General features: G+C 39.6%; 2 protein-coding genes across 2 annotated transcripts; both read right to left on the bottom strand.

The window, feature by feature from the left end:
* Window positions 1–2,231: 2,231 nt before the first annotated feature.
* LOC131244332 (uncharacterized oxidoreductase At4g09670-like) lies at window positions 2,232–8,154 on the bottom strand. The gene is made up of 2 exons (XM_058243960.1): window positions 7,653–8,154; window positions 2,232–3,074 (listed from the first exon to the last, which is right to left on the bottom strand). The coding sequence occupies exons 1-2, from the start codon at window positions 8,112–8,114 to the stop codon at window positions 2,454–2,456; spliced, it is 1,083 nt and encodes a 360-aa protein (XP_058099943.1). The 5' UTR covers window positions 8,115–8,154; the 3' UTR covers window positions 2,232–2,453.
* A 4,880-nt stretch (window positions 8,155–13,034) lies between these two features.
* On the bottom strand, window positions 13,035–16,516 carry LOC131242169 (uncharacterized oxidoreductase At4g09670-like). Its single transcript, XM_058240635.1, has 2 exons — window positions 15,996–16,516; window positions 13,035–13,758 (listed from the first exon to the last, which is right to left on the bottom strand). Exons 1-2 carry the CDS (start codon window positions 16,455–16,457, stop codon window positions 13,138–13,140), a joined length of 1,083 nt encoding a protein of 360 aa, XP_058096618.1. The 5' UTR covers window positions 16,458–16,516; the 3' UTR covers window positions 13,035–13,137.
* Window positions 16,517–20,240: the final 3,724 nt, after the last annotated feature.

Raw genomic sequence — 20,240 nt, 5'->3', positions numbered from 1 at the left:
CACATTAGCACATTAGGAGTTCTTTACACATGTTGTACACAAGATAAGATGGTGGCGGCACATGTAGCATAATGGCAAGTGTGGGGCACGACTGAGACGAGCAACGCCTCATTTGACATGTAGTACATGTGAGGCCATTGAACATGGATAGGAATGCAATTAGGCTTTAACCATTGAGAAACTCATTTTCCTTCTATAGTAGGAAAATTCATTTCTCAAGATAGAGGTGGTAAATTTATTTTCCGACAAATACAGAAAGTGAAAAATAACATTTTCTACAATTTTTCATTAAGAAAAAAAAAGCTTAACAAACAATGAAAAGTAAAGATTTCTATGAATCCAAATAAGCCACAAAAGGAAATCACTAATGATGTGTTTGAGAAAAATTTGTTAAGCTATTTATTTGACTAAAAATAGCAAACCAGTAACTCATATGACAAAAGATGGTTTAATAAAATGACATTTAAATGTTTTTATACCTTTTACTTTTGTCAAAGGGAGAGAGGATGGAGATGGCTCCACAGGATGGACAACCATCGTCAAGGGTGGGGCTCACACAATGGATGATCCGCATCAAGGATGCACTCGGCATGATGGATGGTGGGCATTGAAGGTGGCCCCACATGATGGATGATCCACATCAAGGTGGGCTCTTCATGATGGACAGTCCACATCAAAGGTTGGCCCATACCAATGAATTAGCTGCATCCAAGGTGGGCCCTACATGGTGGGCAGCCCACTTCAAAGTTGGGCAAGCATGATGGACCGTCCATGTTAACGGTGGGCCCTACATAATGGATAATTTACATCCAATATCTGACATGTTAGCCGGCTCATATCCAAGACAACGAAGCTAGGCCTCACAAGTTGGATGGTCCACATTGAAGGTAGGCCCCACATAATGACCAGTTCACATTGAAGATAGTGCCACGCTAAGCCCAACATAATGAGTGGTCCACATCAAAGGTATGATCAACAGTGGATATTAAAGGTGGACCCCACAAAAATTCATTCAACAGTCTACGTCAAAAACCCCTTTTAAGTTTTAATGATACGTTGGAAAGGGATCTTACGGCATAGGACATCCGGTGCGGTAGGCGTGTCAAAGTTACAGTAAATTCATCAGGTAGAGTACAAGGTGAACATTTTGCTCCCTAGTTCGAGTGTATTTTCTCTTGTTAAAAACAGGACCGCTCGCCCATTCCCAGCTTCTGATACCGTTTTCTACTTGAGTCGGGTTATGCACGAGTTGGAATGGCCCCACAAGCCGTGTGTATGGAATCTACCATATCCAATAGGATCGGCCTATCACGAAAGTTAAAATTCCAAAAAATAGGATGATCAGGTGCACCATTGTATAAATTTGGAGTTTTTTTTTTTTTTTTTTTTAAAATTATTGTTGTTATTATTATTATTATTTTATTTTAAAACGATTTTCCATTATTTTATATGTTGCGGCCCACCAAATGATTGTAAAGGGCTCATTTACGTGGCATTCCATTATCACGGTGGAACTCATGGTAGGCCCCACAAGAAAAAAATGTACAACCATCCAAAAACCTCTTCTTAATTCACAAGAAAAAAAATGTACAACCATCCAAAAACCTCTTCTTAATTCACAAGAAAAAAATGTACAAACCATCCAAAAACCTCTTCCAAATTCACATGATGGCCCATATAATAATTAGATTTGCTTGATTTTTGGGGCATCCAAATTTCATGGTGGGCTGACCTTGGGGGACAGGTTAGATGTCATACACACACTCCAGTGTGCAATAAGAAATGTATAATAAGCTCATTCTAAAAAGAGTTGCAGAAGAAGTGGCTTCAATTTATTTTTATTTTAAAATAAATTTTAAGAAAAGTACATAATTAATATAAAACTTACATTCAGGTGCCTTTTTGTTAGCATTCGGTATGCTATTTAGCACTGCCTAGCAACTAAATGGGTTGGCACTCGGGTGAGCCCCGTCATGTTATTTATGTGAACCTTAACCATTGGGTGCTTGGCCCCCATGTTTAGCTGAGGCACGAAAAACTAAAATAAAATAAAATAAAATAAAATTCAGATTATCTTAAGGTATGAGGCCAAAAATGAGGCAAATCCAATGCTTAAGTAGACCATGCCAAATAGTAAGTTGGGTTGTTATCTTGTGTTATATTAAATGCAAAAGTCATATGTGATGTGTTCCACTTCAGCGTTCTATCTCTTTTCTCATATGATTTTAAGCCATGAGCTCAAAAATGAGGCAGATACAATGCTCAAGTGGACCACACCAAGTGATAAGCTTAGGTGGCATTAAATGCATATTTTTGAGTCCATTCCTTGAAATGATACAAGAAGTGTGGATGACATAGATAAATAGAAACATCAAGGTAGGTTCTCACACAGATCTGTCCGTTCCTGGCGAGAGACTGGGACGCAATCAGCTTCCATCCTAGGCAAGCCTCAATTAACTCACAATGTTAATAGGCACGCAACCCTTATCGATCGATGTCTTCACAGCGTCCAGCACCAGCTGCGTCTTTCTACTGATAGTGGGCCATTTCGCATCCGGTTTCGAACCAGAGTCCCTGATAAGTCCCACCAAACTCGCGAATTCCTTGACCAGAAGAGCCTCTTGTGGCAAATCCGTGGTGACAACATGATCTCTAGGCAATGGGGCCCAGCCCGTCGCCAGTTCTGTGAATCCCGACTCGGAGGCAAATGAGAAACTTGCCGAGGTTTCGTTGAAAGGAATGATGAAGTCGTTGAGATGCAGAGTCCCCTTTGTTCCAAGAACAGTTATGTCCATTGACGAATTGAATAAGAATGAGCAATTGAAGGTCGCTGTCTTTCCATCTTCCCATAGTAAGGAAGCTCCACACGATAGAACTACCCCTGCTTTGTTGAAAACGGGACCGTGGAGTGCGGTTACGGTTTTGGGCAGTTCGTAATCTGTGGCCCACAAGATTGAACGGATGCAGTACCACCCAACGTCACCAAGAGCCCCAAGCCCATCAAGATCTGGCTTCACACGGACGTCATTCTCCAGAAAATCTGAGTCGCCACGGTACCCGGAAATGCTGTGGACCTGGGAGACCCAGGAATATCAACATCATATAATATCGAGAATTAATAAAAGATGAGCTGACAGACAAAAAGAAAAAGAAATCAGAGTGCAAGAAAAACGACCATGCATCTAGACTCCATAGTTTTAATGCCTGAACCTTCAAAGGTCTGACATTTTACAGATGATTAGTGGGCAAGGAATCCAGATCCCCTGCTTGCAACAAGCAGGAAAATCCTGTATCCTGATCGGTTAACGTCGTCACTGATGTTGTCGGCACTGCTGCATTTTAAAATCCTGTTTTCTTATATCCTGATTAGTTCACAGTATCGTCAATGTTGCCAGCACTGCTGCATTAAATGCAGTGTATGATAATGTGGCCCAATCAGATTGCAACAAGTTGGATTTCTCTGCTTGTGACAAGCAGAGAATGGGGAATTCATGGGCAAGAGGTTTGAAAAAGAAATGCATTCTGATTTGAAGACCTGAAATGAGAGGTATAAAGGTCATTTACCAAGTGTATAACAAATTAGTACCCCAGTAAGACTTTTGCTATATGTTCTACTCTCCTGCCTTAAAAAATGTGTTACAAAAGGCATTTTATCGGAATTCCACTCAAATCACAAAAAAAAAAGAAGTGAGATTTCAAAATACATTGCCTCGATTGAATCCTTGGAAGCTGAAAACTGAAAATACAAAAGGACAAGAAGTATCAAGGAATGAAGAACATATAAATTGAGATGTCTTGGTGACCCTAATCTTAAACCTAAAACAACTTACCATGTAGATGATCCTAAACTTAATAGGTAAACCCTTGGTTGATCATCACATAGCTTTATGAACTATATTGGAATATGATAAGATGTGCAAAAAGAGGTACAAAGTTGTTTTATAAGTAACAACCTAAAAACAACAGTTTTTCGAGGGATCTCGTCGATGGACCTTGATTGGAACATTCGATCAATCGAAGATGAGGTCAATTGAAGGTGGTAAAAAATTAGAGCTGGCCGTATCGAGTCGAGTTAGGCAGCGTTAGGGCTGACCCGACTCGATCTGGTTTTGGAACAGACTTGACCTGAACTTGACCTAGATCGATACCGAGTCTAGCATGCCTGACTCGATCCGAGTATGAGTTAGCCCTGGACTAATCCGAACCAAGTTCGATCTGGTCATAAGTACTGAGTTGGGTCGAGTTGACATCGAGTGGGGTCGGGTGCAGCGGGTTTCCACGAGCTGAAATCACAACTCAAAACTTTGGTGCACTTGCTAGAATTGCAGCCTCTCCATCAGCTACACGGCATCTCAGATCTGAAATGTGAAATATGGAGTTTTTTTTACTATATATGTACGAGTTGGGTTTCAGATCGAGTCGAGTTACTGGGTGACCTGAACTCGACTTAGTTTGAGTTTGGATTGGATGAAGTCTACTTGGTTCGAATCGACTCACCCACTCAGTTCGGATCGAGTCGGGTCTAGACAAGTCAGACAAGTCGAGTTTTCCCGTGCCCAACTTTACCAAAAACGTCCAGCAACAATTGTCTAAAATTCTGGACTTTCTCAATCTCATCAAGGGACCTTCGATCATATCAAATGGTCTCTCGATAGATCGAAGACATCGCTTGATCGATTGAATGTACCATTTTCTATCTATTTTTTTACCATTAGAATTTAATTCCTTTATATAGAAAACACAACATTCGGACATTTGGATTTGTTTTTGGTGTAATTGAAGCCTATGTGATTCTCTACTCATATCCCTCATTATAAGTCTCTAAACCAATGAGATGCAAGTCATTTTTTTGAGTTTGACTATTATAATGAGGATTTCAACTTCCATGATAAAGATGAACTTGATCTCCACAATTTTCTAAAGATTAGACACTAAGCTTATATGTATATTCTTATCTGAATCCTTTAAAAGACTAATCTAGATGAATCCCTAATAAGAAACAACTATTATCTTTAGTTGTATGAGATTCAACCATTATCCCATCACCCTAGACACCTCATTGGTACATCGCATGCAAGGTGTTTGTTCATAGAGTTGAACAAGCGGCATCGATGAACGTTGGAGCAATTGAGAAGCCGATTATTGAAAAAGCATATAAAAAATGTATTACAAAAGGGGGTCAATTCGACAAGCTATCAATTGTAGAGTTCAATTCACACTCCTTATGTATGATTGAGTGTAGAATTTATGCCTCAAACTCGAATAAAATCAAATATGTTTTTGTATAGGATGTAGGCTCTTGTGTAGGGACAAATTTACTGGAGACGGTTGTGTATGTGTTAGTCTTTATGCGGAGCCTCTAATCGGAGCGTATGTAGGGCGTTGGATTAAGATCGCTAATGGTTGTTAGCTAGCCGATAGAAAACCAACTAAAGTCTTTTGCAGGAGCCACCAACACGGGTGAAAATATGTTCATCTGACACGGGAGTATATGTGTAAGTTAGTAGTTAGTCTAAGAGAAACCATTGTAAAGGTTAAGGGTGAACATATTAAAAACTCTTAAAATAGTGAATACCGGTACACTCGAAGAGAGTGCATCTGCAAGAAGTGGAATAAGGAAACCGAAACACTAGATATGGTTATATTTATGATTGTCATTTGAACACAATTCTATCAATGTTTGTGTTTGATTTATTAAATTATATGCATGCTTGAATTGGATTGCATGATATGTGCACTTAGTTTGTAAGCACATACAAACTCACTATATCTTTATAAACTAGTTGCTTAAAATGTTACATCTATTATAGTATATGTGATTGGACCAACTTAGATTGGAAGCCTAAATATTATTTGCCTTAATTGTTGAATTGGTAAATTAGATTAATTAGAAAAAATTTTAAAGTGATTCTATTCACCAATCTTCTCTCTCTAAATCCTTAGTCGAAATTCTAAGCTCCACTAAACTTTCACACACATTATGATAAACAATCAACTCAATTTAAAAAAACAAGGTGATTTGGATATCAATTCTTATGTTCTAAATAAAATTAATGGCTTTAGACTCAAGGGACATCCAATTCTTGATCTAGACTAGTCATTTATTTTCGTTAGCTCTTAGCAAGGGACAACGAGCGAATCATATCAACCCAATGATCCTAACCATCCAGCTAATATCATGCAAAACAGTCAAGATCAAGTAGGGAGAAATGGGTCCAAAACCATCAACTAGAAGAAACACTTAAGACCCAGCCACAAACATCAGCGAAATGTCTTTCTAACCCTTTTATTGCAAACCTGTATTATTGGGATTTCATTCACAAACCCAAAGTTTACAGCACTATCATTCAGTTTGGCTCTGGTTTCCCACCATGATGTATGTTGGTTAAATCTCCGCCATCCATCTTTCTTTGCAAATCATTTTAGGTAATAATCCCAAAAATGAAGCAAATCCAAATCTTAGGTGGACCACATCATAGGAAACAGTGGTGACTGAATACCCACCATTAAAATCATCTTGGGGATCATCGGAATGTTTATTTACCATCTAACATGTTGCTAAGGTCACAAAGACCCGGACGAAGGAGCCAAACAAATATCAGCTTGATCCAAAACTTTTGTGGCTCACGAGAAGTTTTTAATAGTCAATCACACTGTTTCCTGTGGTGTGGTCCATCTTATATTTTAAACTGCTTCATTTTTTACTTTTATCTCTAAAATGAGCCGAAAAAAAAAACAGATGAACTGCATGGATGTAATGCATATGCATCATGGAGGGCGATCCACCCGCCTCACTGTATCCGGGGATCCACCGTTGCCGCGCCACTCCCTACCGGATAAAACACTCACAGCATGGTGGGCCCAGAGAGCACTGACCACTAGCCTCCTGACTAGTGGCGGCGTCACTAGCCAAACCGTATCCTTACGCTACGACATTTGATCGGGCCTAGGCCCTTACTGGCCGAAAAACCTCTTAAAAAAAAAAAAAAAAAAAAAATGCTCGGGCAGATCTTTTCTTTGATAGCATGTGATCCACCGATTAGATCTCGCCGTGAGAGCCTAATTACCTAATTGGCGTCCTGCCTGCCAGCAGTAGATCCACCAACAACCAGGTCGGTGGATCCCTAACTGCGGGGCCCACCATTATCTACGTATATTATATCTACATCGTCCGTCCATTTTGCTAGCTCGTTTTATTACATGAGACGATAAATGAAGTAGATCCAAATCTCAAGTGGGCCACGTACGCCACAGGAAACATTGTGGATTGAATGCCCACTATTAAAAACTGACTAAGGCCCACCGTAATTTTTATTTCCCATCCAACCTATTAATTAAAGGAAAACACAAATTTCAGATCGATCTAAAACTTTTGTTGGCTATAAAAAGTATTCACCGGTGAAAACACAAATCACTGATGTTTCATGCCTGCCGTGTGGTCCACTTGAGATTTAGATAGGCTTCATTTTCGTATCATACCATAAAATAAAATGGTCGGAATGGATGGAAGTCGTGGATATAATATACGTACATCAAGGTGGGCCCCATTGTCAGGAATCTTCAGTGTCCGTCCATCAATGATCGGACTATCCACGTGATCATTTTTAATAAATAAATAATCTCAAAATGCCCCAAAGTTTCACAGAATTTACCTCTTTGAGGTCTCCAAAGAGGCTGGGATTCGAAAGCATCTCCCTCATCCTGTGCGTCCTCGGGTGGTGCATCCACATCGTACCGTCCATGAACTGCACCCCGTTCGATTCGCACGCTTGCAGTATCTGGTCCAGCTCCGACACGTGCATGGCGGTCGGCTTCTCGAGGAGCACGTGCTTCTTCTTCTCCGCGGCCGAGACCCCCCACAGCACGCGCATGCTCGTGGGGAGAGGCACGTAGACGGCGTCCACGGACGGATCATCCAGAATCGCCTCATAGCTCCCGTACACCTTTACGGTCTCGGGGAAGCCGTTCTCAGCCGCATATCTCTTGGCCTTGTCGATCGAACGGCTGCCGATAGCGGAGAGGGTGGCGTTTGGAGAGAGGCATATCGCCCTCGCCACCTTCCTGGCTATGTCAGCGCATCCCAGAATTCCGAACCGTATCTGTTTCTCCAACATTTCCGCTTTTCCTGAAAGGAGAGAATAAGGAAGGCCGGCAGTGGAGTGAGCGAGGGTTGAGAAAGGCTTATTATGTATTTTAATAGGAGTGGCCAATAACGGAAACGGATCAGCTACTCACCCTGCCACTAGCCAATGGCTAGTGTTCGGTGCTCTGTGGGCCCCACCATGATGTATGTATTTCATCCATGCCGTCCACCCATTCTTTCAGATTATTTTATGGTATTAGCCCAAAATTAGGTTGATCAAAATCTCAAGTAGACCGCAGAGTGTTGATTGAACGCCTACCGTTAAAAACTTCTTGAGGGCCACAAAAGTTTTGGATCATGCTGATATTTATTTTTTCCCTTCATCCAATTCTGTAGGACCTAATCAACAGGTTATATGTCAAATAACCATTACAGTTGGCCTTAGGAGGTTTTTAATGGTGGACATTCAATCAAAACTGTTTTCCCATGGTGTGTTCCTCTAGAGACTAGTATCTATCTCATTTTTGGGATCAAGCACTAAAATTATATTTTAAAATGGATGGACGGCGTGGATAAAATACATACATCATTGTGGGGTCCACATAGCACCTACGACTAGCCACCTGGCTGGTGGCAACGTCACTGTCCAAACCGCGTCCGCCAATAAAACTTAATCGATGAGCTCTCTATAATTGGGAATGCATGCATCTGTCTTGACATAAAGCACAGCTTTTGTCAAATTTTAAAGTAAATGGTTGAAACATACCAAGATGGATGATCTTAATGAGAATAAGATGTTAAGAGTTTTTTTTTTTCTTAAAGTGGGTCATACCTGGTACAAGTGTCAACCGAGGTAAGTGGGATCCCTGACTGTGTGGCCCATTGTGATGGATGTGCCTTATATATATCACCGTCATTTATCCGTTTTGTAAACTCATTTTAGGGTATAATCCAAAAAATGAAGCAGATGCAAATCTCCGTGGACCATAATACAAGAAACAGTGCTGGTAAACCATTAAAAGCTTTACGTGGATTACAAATGTTTTGGATCAATCTTATATTTGTGCGTATCTTCATCCATATCTCCGTGACCTTATCAACAAGTTCCATGTGAATTAAAAGATTTCATTTTGAAAACTTATTTTAAAACATGAACCAAAAAATGAAGCAAATCCAAATATAAGGTAGATCATAATTAATACACAAGGGCTAATAAACCATTAAAAGCTTCTCCTGAGCTGCAATAGTTTTGGGTCAAGCTGATATTTTGACGTAGGGGAGGACATGAGGTTGAGCACCATCTTCCTCAAGGGAATAACTGTTTCAAATTTATGGAACTTCTCTAGACTTCTCACAGAGACTTCTCGAATCCATAAAAAAGAAAGCAAGTAAAATAGGAAATAAATTCTATAAAATTTAACATTGATTGATGAATGAACAAAACGAGTTTACAACCCTTTAAATAGGGGTACCAAGCAATGAGAAAGAAATTAGAATCAAACTACAACTAAAACTCTTAGAATTCGTGACTTACTATTTATAGATGGTTGTGATGTCTATTAGTGCGCAAGGTTTTCGGTCAAAAATAATAAGTGTCCCATTTGGCTTCACCAAGTTGTTCTCCTAATTTTTCTAAGCTCTTTTCACATTGGATACAACTCCTAAAGCCCAGCGGATGAAGAATTATAATCAAATTAAAACTTACTATTTATAGTAAAATAGAATTAAAATAGGAAAAGGGTTGGTTGGCTAAAGTAGCTTGTTCTACTCAAAATCATATATTTTACGTCCGATAATTAATTCCGGATTATGAGATACGTCTGATTTAAGGTGCGACAGTCCGGATCACTTCTATCAACGACCGGGCTTTTTTCTGATCCATCTTGGCCATGTAACTGTCCACGACCCTCTCTACATCACAATTGTGGGTCTCTTGATCCAGGTCTTTGTGACCTTATCCATCAGTTAGATGACAAAAATAAATATTTGGATGACCTCATGAAGCTCTTAATGGTGGGGGATTCAATCACTACTGCTTCCTATATTATGATCCATCTAAGATTTAGATCTGCTTTATTTTTTGGGATCATGCTCTAAAATGAATGGTTAAAAATGAATGGATGGTGTGATGTAAGGCACATACATCACAGTGGACCCCACAGTTAAGGATTCACCGACCTCAGTAAATCCAGGAATACACCTAAACTGCGGCCCCGAATAGAGGTTTTTAGATGGTTTGGATCATCACATGAGCATTTAGCAGGCCTACAATAATATAGTGTGAAAACAATGATAAAGCCTTGCATCTACCATACTACACAGATGATGGAGTCGTGTGGAGAAGCTACTGAAATAGGCATGCATGTTGGCGTCCATTGTCTTCTTCATTCAAGCCACTTTCTTTGACCCCTTGCTCTCCTCATGATTTTGACTTGTGTGATTGTTGTGGAGATTCTGGGTTTTTTTTTTTTTTTTTTAATACTTTTTTTGAAAATTGCATTTCTATCAAAATAAATTTGATAAGAGTGGAAGAAAACTTTTAATTTATAAGACTTTGATTGTTAAGTATTCTTTCCTAGAGAAATCGAGAGAGAAATACTCCGAGTGGAAAAATGCATGGACGGTCTACATATATAAAATCTATACATCACAACGGCCCTCAGAGCCCTAGCATGTCCCGATCTCTGGATGGGCGAGGAAATACCCAATCCTCACCTGACACGGATTAGCTGGTAAGGCCCTCATCACAATCCTTACCACCTAATCTGATTTTATAGGATTGTTCAACTAATCTAATTTTGTGACAGTAACTTCCACAGCTCAGAAGGTTACAATTTTACAGTGCCTGCGCATCAAGCAACATAAGCTCTCAGATTACCAAGGTACTCTCTTCATATAATATATAAACCTTTAATGTCGGGAAATGATTGCATGCCAGCTCATGTGGATTGTCACAGTTGGTAAAAGATTAAATTTTTTATTTATCCTGATGAGAAGTAAATGTATTTGTAATGTATCTGTATTTTACTTTCGGTGCCTCTTGTGCGACCGTTATTCTTATTGATTTTTTAAAATTTTATTAACCGCCAGTTTGAATATCATCGAATAAGTTACTTTTTCTACTTACAACAGTGTATTAGTAACTTATTCGAGATAACTGAATTTGGTTTAAGATCAATTATAAGTAATTTTTTTTTACTTAAAGTTACTTAATCACTTCAGCTTAATGGTAGAAACCAAGATAAGCTACTTGAGGCATTAGTAACTTAAGTAACTTAAGATCCAAAAGCACCCTAAGAGTCACGGTCACACAAGAGGTTTTTTTTTAAAAAAAAAAAAAATTAGTCATCTCTTAGGAACGGATGATATTTGAATTCTCAAATAGGCTGCATCCAAAATGAGTAGACTGGTTGCTGAAATAGCCCTTGGGTGAATGAGCCCTCTGAGTGTTTGGAGTTCAGAGACATTGCCCTTGAAAGTGAACTCAATTCCACTGTCAAAGCCAAAGATTTTGATTAAAGTTGGCTCAGGTGTGCCATTTTCAACCTTGTTAAAAATGGGCCTATTCAAGTTCGGGTACACCATCTTAGACCCGATTAAAATACATGAGAGAGAGAGAGGCCATTTCCCAGGTGGTGTTCCACATGAACATGCCATGTGATAAGTCCTGGGCAGTCCACTCATAAGATGGGCGACATGCTTCCATTGCATACGGGCGATATTGTTAAATACCCACTTTATGTCGCAAAGGTGGGCCCATTGCATTGGACTGATATCTGGACTGGAGCATGTTCATCGGCCTTTAGCAGGAAGTTCCTGCGCTGGGAACCCAGGTGGGGCCCACTGTGATGTTTGTGAGAAATCCTCACCTTCCATCCGTTTTGTGAGTTAATTTCAGGACATGATGTGAAAAATGAACAGTATCCAAAGCTCAAGTGGGCCGTACTAAAGGAAAATGTGGTTAGGGAAATTCCTACCGTTGAAACCTACCTGGGTTCGGCAGTGATGTTTACATGACATCCATACCGTTAATAACTTCATTCCTACTGGGATGAACTGAAGTCACAAATATTAGCATGATTCAAAACAGTTTTGGCCCACGAATATTTCAACCGTGGACGTTCAATTATCACGTTTTCGGCTCACTTGAGCTTTGGAAACGGTTCATTTTTGGCATCATGTCTTAAAATGAACTTACAAAATGGATAAACAGGAGGATTTCTCACAATCATCACAGTGGGCCCCACCTGAGTTCCCAGCGCAGGAACTTCTGCAAAGGTTTTTCACAGGAAATCCGCGTCCTTCATCGTCCACCCACCAAACGACTGGCCTAGATTTGCCACATTGGCGACTGTGCTATGATCATTCACCTCTTCAATCTGCACAAAATTGCCATAGCTTTCAAAAGATCAAATGGTTGGGATCTTTCAATTTGGAGCATCCAATTCACGATGGGAACTATCATCTCAACGCTATACAAAAATCATGGGCCCACGTCTACAGTATCCCGTGCCCCAGAGGTTCACCATCAGCATTTCCTCATCCTTTATTACCTAAGCCAGCCATAGCAAGATTTTAAGAGGGGCGACTCAAACTAATTAACATGTCCAGTCCAAAACCGAGTCGTAGCTCATCCAGAGTTAAAGGCGACTGAGCTAAGCTGTCGCAGTCAACCCTTATTTTAAATTCTGACTCTTTTTTTTTTTTTTTTTTTTTTTTTTTTTTGACAAATGCACTCACACCATAATAGGATTTCACCGTTTCACCACAATGTGCCGGTACTCCGAAGCCCATGACCTCATGTTGAAACTCTTGCAAGTCTACCGAGGTACCTTACTCATTCAATCCTCATTTGTAGTGTCAAACTAGATTGGGTCCAAACGATTCCAAGTTGTGCCTCACCCAAGTCATAAAACCTTGGGTACAGACATAAGACCCAGTTCAAAATCTATTAAAGAAGCTTAAATCATGCTATTGAGAATTTAATGGTCCAATGACAACAGCAGCAGCAGGAGGGTTCACCGTAAAGATCAAGTGACAGGGTAGGCCTTAGATTAACTCCCAACATTGATTGGCTCGCAGCCCTTATCAATCGACACCTTCACGGCATCAATTACCAGCTGCGTCTTTCTACTGATGGTGGGCCATTTGCTATCTGGCTTGGAGCCAGAGTCTTTGATGGATTTCACCAACCTAACGAATTCTTCAACCATATGGACCTCTTGAGGTAAATCCGTCACCACAACATGTTCGCTAGGAAATGGCTTCCAACCCAGTTGTAGCTCTTTGAATCCAGTGTTGGTCACGAACCTGAACGGCGCTGATGTCTCCTCGAAAGGGATGACAAAATCATGAACATGAAGGGTCCCATTGGATACATGGACTGATACGTCCATCACTAAATTGATCAGGAATGCACACTGGAACGTAGCCACCTTTACATCTTCCCAAACCATTGACGCCCCGCACGACAGAATTACGCCTGCCTTGTTGTGGATTGTACCTTGGAAAGCAGTTACCGTCTTGGGCAGCATGTAATCGTTGGCCCATAGGATCAAATGGACACAGTACCACCCTGCATGGCCAAGGGACCCAAGGCCATCAAGATCTGCCTTCACACGGATGTCGTTCTCAAGAAAATGTGCATCACTGCCTGCCGCAACAATGCTGTGAACCTGCCCATCCAGTAAGCAATGATTAGGTATGCCGATCATGATTATAGAAGATAACAACATTGCTAGAGTCAAGGTTTCAAGACTAAGGAGCGTTTGGTTCATGAGTTGACCTTTAAGTAACTTATCTTGGTTTCGGCTTATTCATCAAATAAATATGTCTGGCAAGCAACATACTTACCAGTCAAAAGGTAGAGAAGTATATATGTTTAAGGCTTGTTTAGATACCACCAAATAAGTTACTTTTTCTATATGCAATATTAAATAACTTATTTGAGATATGTTTAGTTTAGAAATTATAAGTTAACTTTTTTCCTGTAAGTTACTTTTTTTTCCCCTTTTTTGGTCCTTATTTATGCATGGGTGGTAGACTTACAAGAGTTTCAACACAGGTCATGGGTTTAAGTATCCATTGTGGTAATCCCACTGAGGTCTGAGTGTGCGAGTATATGTGGGGTGTGAGTGTGTGTTAAATAAAACAAAAAGTAACTTTTTTCTTTCTTTCTTAAAGGTGTAAGTACACTTGTTTGTCAATTACATATAAATTGAGGTGCCTTGATGACCCTAACCTTAGACTCATTTTAGGTAAAAATAACATACATTATATAGCTTGTTCTATATAGAAAAACATTTAGTTATCAGGTGTGTGTCGACTAGATCATATTAGATCATGTGCAAAGTCCATGGAAAGAATGAAAAAAAAAACATGCACAAGTTCAATTGATTTGTAATCAATTAAGTAAACATTTAATCAATCTCGATCAATCGAATGTGTGTAAAAATGTCCAGCAACATTCTGCCCTGAAATCGAACTTAACTTCAATCATACGAAGGATCGCTTGATCGATCAATATTAGCCGTTATAGATTCGTTAGAGTTTTTTCTATATGTTTTTTGTATTTAAATATTGAGCAAATAATGGTTTTAGGTGATTTAGAAGTTCCAGAGCATTTTATGCATTCCAAACACTCTTAGGTTATCACCTAAAGTGAGCCTTCACCGTGATTAATAACTCTAATGGGCATTCCAAGCTCAATTTGATGAATAACATGATATCTTGCATTAACTAGAGTTTAGACATCAATCACATAAGTAAATCTTAATGTCTATCATCCTCTAGAATGCCCATTTAAGTGAATTTTCTATTAGAACCTACTCTCTCATAATTGCAGGAGATTTAACCTCTTTTCCATTACATTGGCATCTTAATAGGAAGATCATTGCCGATTGTCGATTCAAGGAAGTGAAAGAAGATTGACTTCAAAGATCACTGTAGCACAAGAGAAGTAGATTCAAGAGGTGAAGACGCGCGCATCTCAAAGAAGGAGAATCAATGAGGCTCACTCTGACCAACAAGGGTCATTTGTTAGAGTCCATTGTATAATATCAAGTTGAGGAGAGTTCAGGAGAATTGATGCAATCATCACACATCCTACACATGCACGCTCCGCACGTGTGTATAAGAAAAGGACCGCATTTTTTTAGCCCATCACCGCTTTCATTTTCTTTCAAATCTCTCTCTTTTTCTTTTTTTTTCTTCTTCTTCTTCTTCTTTTTTTTTTTTTTCAAATATCTAAATTAGAAAATGTACTCTTTCTTTCGTATCTTTATTTTAGGCAAAGAATAATTTCAAATATTTTCTTATTTAAGTATTTTCTTATTTTATTCATTTTCTTAATTATAATACTTTTTTATTTAGGTACTTTCCTATTTTCGTAGATTTTTAGATTATACATACTTTATTATAGATTGTAAAGTTTAATTATATATAGAGCCTATAACTTATGAAATAAGAAAAGTTAATTAATATTCTTTTTATGAAATTTTCTAATTTTCTCTAGCATCGCTGTTGAAGTGAGTGCGAGCGGTGTCTATCTCAAGAATAATGACTACTGAATTTTGGTCACAGTCTTATATTTATGATGTATAATATCGGGGTCACTGTTGAAGTGAGTGGGAGTGGCGCCTACTTCAAGAATAGAGGACTGTTGAATTTTGTCATAGTCTTATATTTGTGATATATAATATTCGGCTAAAAGATTATTGGGTCTTTTCCATCCGTCTCTTTCATTTTTATATTGCTTTATTTACTTTCATTTTCATTTTCATGTTTGCATCATTATCCCAGCTCAGGAGAAGCACGAATATACCCATAAACGTGATACAATCAAACGTGTCAAAAGTGTAACATATGTGACTGCTTCTGGATATATACAGCTACGAAACATTTGATTATTTACCGATCGAAGCTCTCCAAAACGATTGGGGTCAGACAGCAACTCCTTCATCTTGTGGGTCCTGGGATGGTGGATCCACATGGTGCCATCCATGAACTGCACGCCGTTCGACTCGCACGCTTCCAATATACGGTCCAGATCGGCCACGTTCAGGGCCGTGGGCTTCTCCAGGAGCACTTGCTTCTTCCTCTCCGCGACTGCCACGGCCCACCGCACGTGCATGCTGGTGGGGAGCGGCAGGTAGACGGCCTCCACGGTGGGGTCATCCAGGACCTCCTCGTAGCTGCCGTACACATTGACGGCTTCCGGCAGGCCATTCTCGACCGCAAATCTCCTGGCCTTGTCGATTGAACGGCTCCCAATGGCGGAGAGGATGGCGTTGGGGGCGAGGGACATCGCCCTTGCCAACTTCCTCGATATCTTGGCGCATCCAATTATTCCGAAGCAGATGGATTTTCCTGCCATCCTTTCCTCCCCTCTTGCTTTCTCAATGACGAGAAGATGGAGCGATTGACAGAGATGAAATGGGGTGAGATGTTTTTAGACAGAGTCGGGATCCTCTGTTATCTGGTCAACCGAGATTTACTATTACCCTAATCCTCATTGGTCTACGTCACCAGTCACTTCAAAAAAAATAAAAAACAAAATAAAGCTTCGGACGCTAAACCATTAGGGTTACAGGAAATCCGAAATCCCTGTTGACCAGATAACGGAGGATCCGGACTCAGACAGACGGAAACGGATTCGCTACCCCCCCTGACACCAGCTCCGTGGCTGGTGTTCGATGCTCTGTGGGCCCACCATGATGTATGTGTTTCATTCACTCCGTTCATCCATTTTTAAAATTTATTTTATTGCTTGATCCTAAAAATGAGAGGGATATAATTCTCACTGGACCACACGACATGAAAAACAATAGTGATTTGATATCAACCATTAAAATCCTCTTATGGCCCACTATACTGTTTATTTGACATCGAAACAGACAACGCACGTGATCTGAGCATTTATTACAGGAGCGGATTGCGTGGTGTGACACTTTTTAAAATTTATTTTATTGCTTGATCCTAAAAATGAGAGGGATATAATTCTCACTGGACCACACGACATGAAAAACAATAGTGATTTGATATCAACCATTAAAATCCTCTTATGGCCCACTATACTGTTTATTTGACATCGAAACAGACAACGCACGTGATCTGAGCATTTATTACAGGAGCGGATTGCGTGGTGTGACACACCACTGACCGCCGTGGTACGTTGACGTCATCTAGCTAGGTGGGCTACTCTCGCAACAGTGGAAATCTTCCTAAGGTATACCAAGATGTTTATTTGACATTTCACCCGTTTATAAGGTTCACACACCTTAAAAACACAAATATCAGCTTGATCGAATACCTCCGCGGCTCTTGAAAGTTTTCAAGGGTCTGTTTGGGCGGTGGGATTAGAAGGAATTAGGTGGGATGGGATAATAAAGCATAATTATTACCCGTGGCAGGGATTGCCGCTTTTGCCATGGGATAAGATTAATGCCCTGCTTTGTTGATAATACAGTGGTACATTGAATGGATATACCCACCATCATTTGAAATTACTGAAAATATCATACATGTGTTATATTTAAGTTGTTCATTTGTTTTGTAACCTCATTTTATGGCATGGGCTTAAAAATGAGGTAGATCCAAAACTTACGTGGCCCCAAAAAAGTTTTCAATGGTAAGTATTCAATTCCCCTGCTTTCTATGGTGGGGTCCAATTGAGCATTAAATTTACCTAATTTTTTTGTCCATGCTCTAAAATAATCTCGATAAATGGGTGGATGATGTGGATGTAGCCCACACATCATAGTGGGACCTACAACAACTTGCTAACATTGAGTGAAATTGGCACGGGACCAATGCAATTCTATTTAATGTAATTCCAAGCTCTTCCGTGGAATTGGCACAGGACCAGATGAATGTCATTTGACACGGTTTTGGACCGTCCTTTTTTCACAGTTTTGGCATAGTTACATTCCGTGGTGTGGTCTACTTTAGAGTAGTATCTACCTCAATTTTTGTCTAATGCCTTGACAAAAAAATCTGACAAAATGAGGATATTACACATACATAGGCACCGGGATTGTGTGGTGAGCCCAGCTCTACACCATGTTGCTCCACGGTGCGGTGTAAGGACTCACTGGGCAGGATGTTGGAAATCCTGAACGTATTATCTATGATTCAAAAATGGCTATTACCGCAGCACCTATCTTTTCAGCAACCAACAAGTCAATTAAGGCACGGAAATTAAAAATAAAAATAAAAAATGAGACAGATCCAAGGAAACGGATTGGCTACTCCCCTTGCCACCAACCTTGTAGCTGGTGGTCGGTGCTCTTTGGGCCCCACTATGATGTACGTGTTTTATCCATTCCGTTCATTCATTTTTCACATATCATTTTAGTGCTTGATTACAAAAATGAGAGGGATATAAATCTCAGGTGGACCACACCATAGGAAAACAATAATGATTGGATATCCACCATTAAAATCTTCCTAAGGCCTAAATAAGTTTCAACAATGAGCATACAATCTCCACTATTTTCTTTCGCGTGGCATCAGGTGGGACCATAGGGAGCTTTCAACGGCAGGCATTTCCTTACCCAATTTTTTCCTGTCAAGAGGCCCACTTGAGTTTTGAATCCACTTATTTTCATGGGCCTGTGTCCTAATATGATATGAGAAATCCACGTCTAAGAAGATCCGGGATTCTTTTGTCTTCTTCACTGAAGCCTCTCAATAGCCATTTACTGAAGGTTCTCTTATGTTGTCCTCGAAAATTTCCGTGACCTGCTGATATCCTCGTTATTTGTGGAAACGAATTGCGTGCTAAACTGTGGGTTCCCATGTGATTCATGTATTTTATCCACTGTCCATCCATTTTACCGGATAATTTTAGGGCTTGAGCCTTAAAATGAATTATATCAAAACCTCGTGTAGATCACACCATAGGAAACAGTGTGAATTGAACAACTACTGTTGAAAATTTCTTGGTGGGCATAGAAGTTTTGGATCAAACTTGTATTTGTGTTTTCCCTTCATCCATGTCTTTTTTTTTAATCTTAGGAACAAGTTGGATAAGAAATAAACATCACTGTGGGCCCTAGAAAGGTTTCAACAGTAGAAGTCATTATTCCAACTATTTCCAATGATATGGTCCACTTGATCTTTGGGTATGCTTAAATTTTGGTCTAAATTCCTAAAATAATATAGAAAAAGGATGGTCGGCGTGGATAGACCAGATACATCCACGGTGGGCCCAACAAAATTTACTCAGTAGGATAAGAACGTACTAAGTAACTCAGTACACAATCTGATTTCGTTATTTACACTTGCGTGATAGTTGATCAAATAAGCGCAAGCGGATTAGCTGGTGTACCACATACCAGCTATAAGCAGGTGTATTTACGTCAACGAGTTCTGTGGATCCTATTATGAGGTATTTGTTATATCTAAACCGTTCATTTGGAGAGCTTGTTGTAAGTCTTGAGCCAAAAAATAAAACATATTTAAAGATCAACTAGACCACCCTGAAAAAAGTAGTAGGAGATTGAACATCTACCATTGAAAACCTTTTGGGAGTCATAGAAGTTTTAGATCAATATGATATTTGTTTTTCCTCTCAATCCACATCTCTGGGACCTTATGAGCAGATTGGATGGAAAATAAACGTTATAGTAGGCGTTATGAATGTTTTAATGGTGAAAATTATTATCCCAACTGCTATGTGGTGTGGTCCATTTGAGCTTTGTATATGATTCATTTTTTTGTCTAATTCTCTAAAATGATCTCGCCAAATAGATTAACGGTTTGGATATAATAAATACATCATTGTAGGGCCCATATAATTTTGATATCATCTCAGCGGGTGGTACAACTCATAGCGTGCCTTTGCACGACAAGTACCCATCGCAGCTATATAGCTAGTGAGTGTGGTACACCGGTTAATCCGCTTGCGATATAATCACTATTAGAGAAGCGGGTTGGCTGGTGTACCACGCACCAGAAATAAAGCTATTTTAATAATGTTAGTAAGTTTTGTGGGTTTCATTATGAGGTATATGTTATATCCAAACCATTCATTCATTTGGCGAGCTGGTCTTATAGCTTGATATTAAAAATAAGATAGATCTAACTATCAAGTGGATCTCACTACAAAAGGCGGTGGATGATTGAATGTTTACCATTGAAACCATGTATTTTTTAA

The sequence above is a fragment of the Magnolia sinica genome, chromosome 4 (assembly GCF_029962835.1).
Source record: "Magnolia sinica isolate HGM2019 chromosome 4, MsV1, whole genome shotgun sequence".
In the NCBI taxonomy this organism is placed as follows: domain Eukaryota; kingdom Viridiplantae; phylum Streptophyta; class Magnoliopsida; order Magnoliales; family Magnoliaceae; genus Magnolia; species Magnolia sinica.
This window is presented reverse-complemented; position numbering and strand designations above follow the sequence as displayed.

Coding starts and splice junctions, on each gene's coding strand:
- LOC131244332 (XM_058243960.1), bottom strand. CDS start 8,114: ATGTTGGAGAAACAGATACGGTTCGGAATTCTGGGATGCGCTGACATA. Junction 3,075..7,652: donor TCTTTGGAGACCTCAAAGAG/GTAAATTCTGTG, acceptor TGGGTCTCCCAG/GTCCACAGCATTTCCGGGTA.
- LOC131242169 (XM_058240635.1), bottom strand. CDS start 16,457: ATGGCAGGAAAATCCATCTGCTTCGGAATAATTGGATGCGCCAAGATA. Junction 13,759..15,995: donor GTTTTGGAGAGCTTCGATCG/GTAAATAATCAA, acceptor CTGGATGGGCAG/GTTCACAGCATTGTTGCGGC.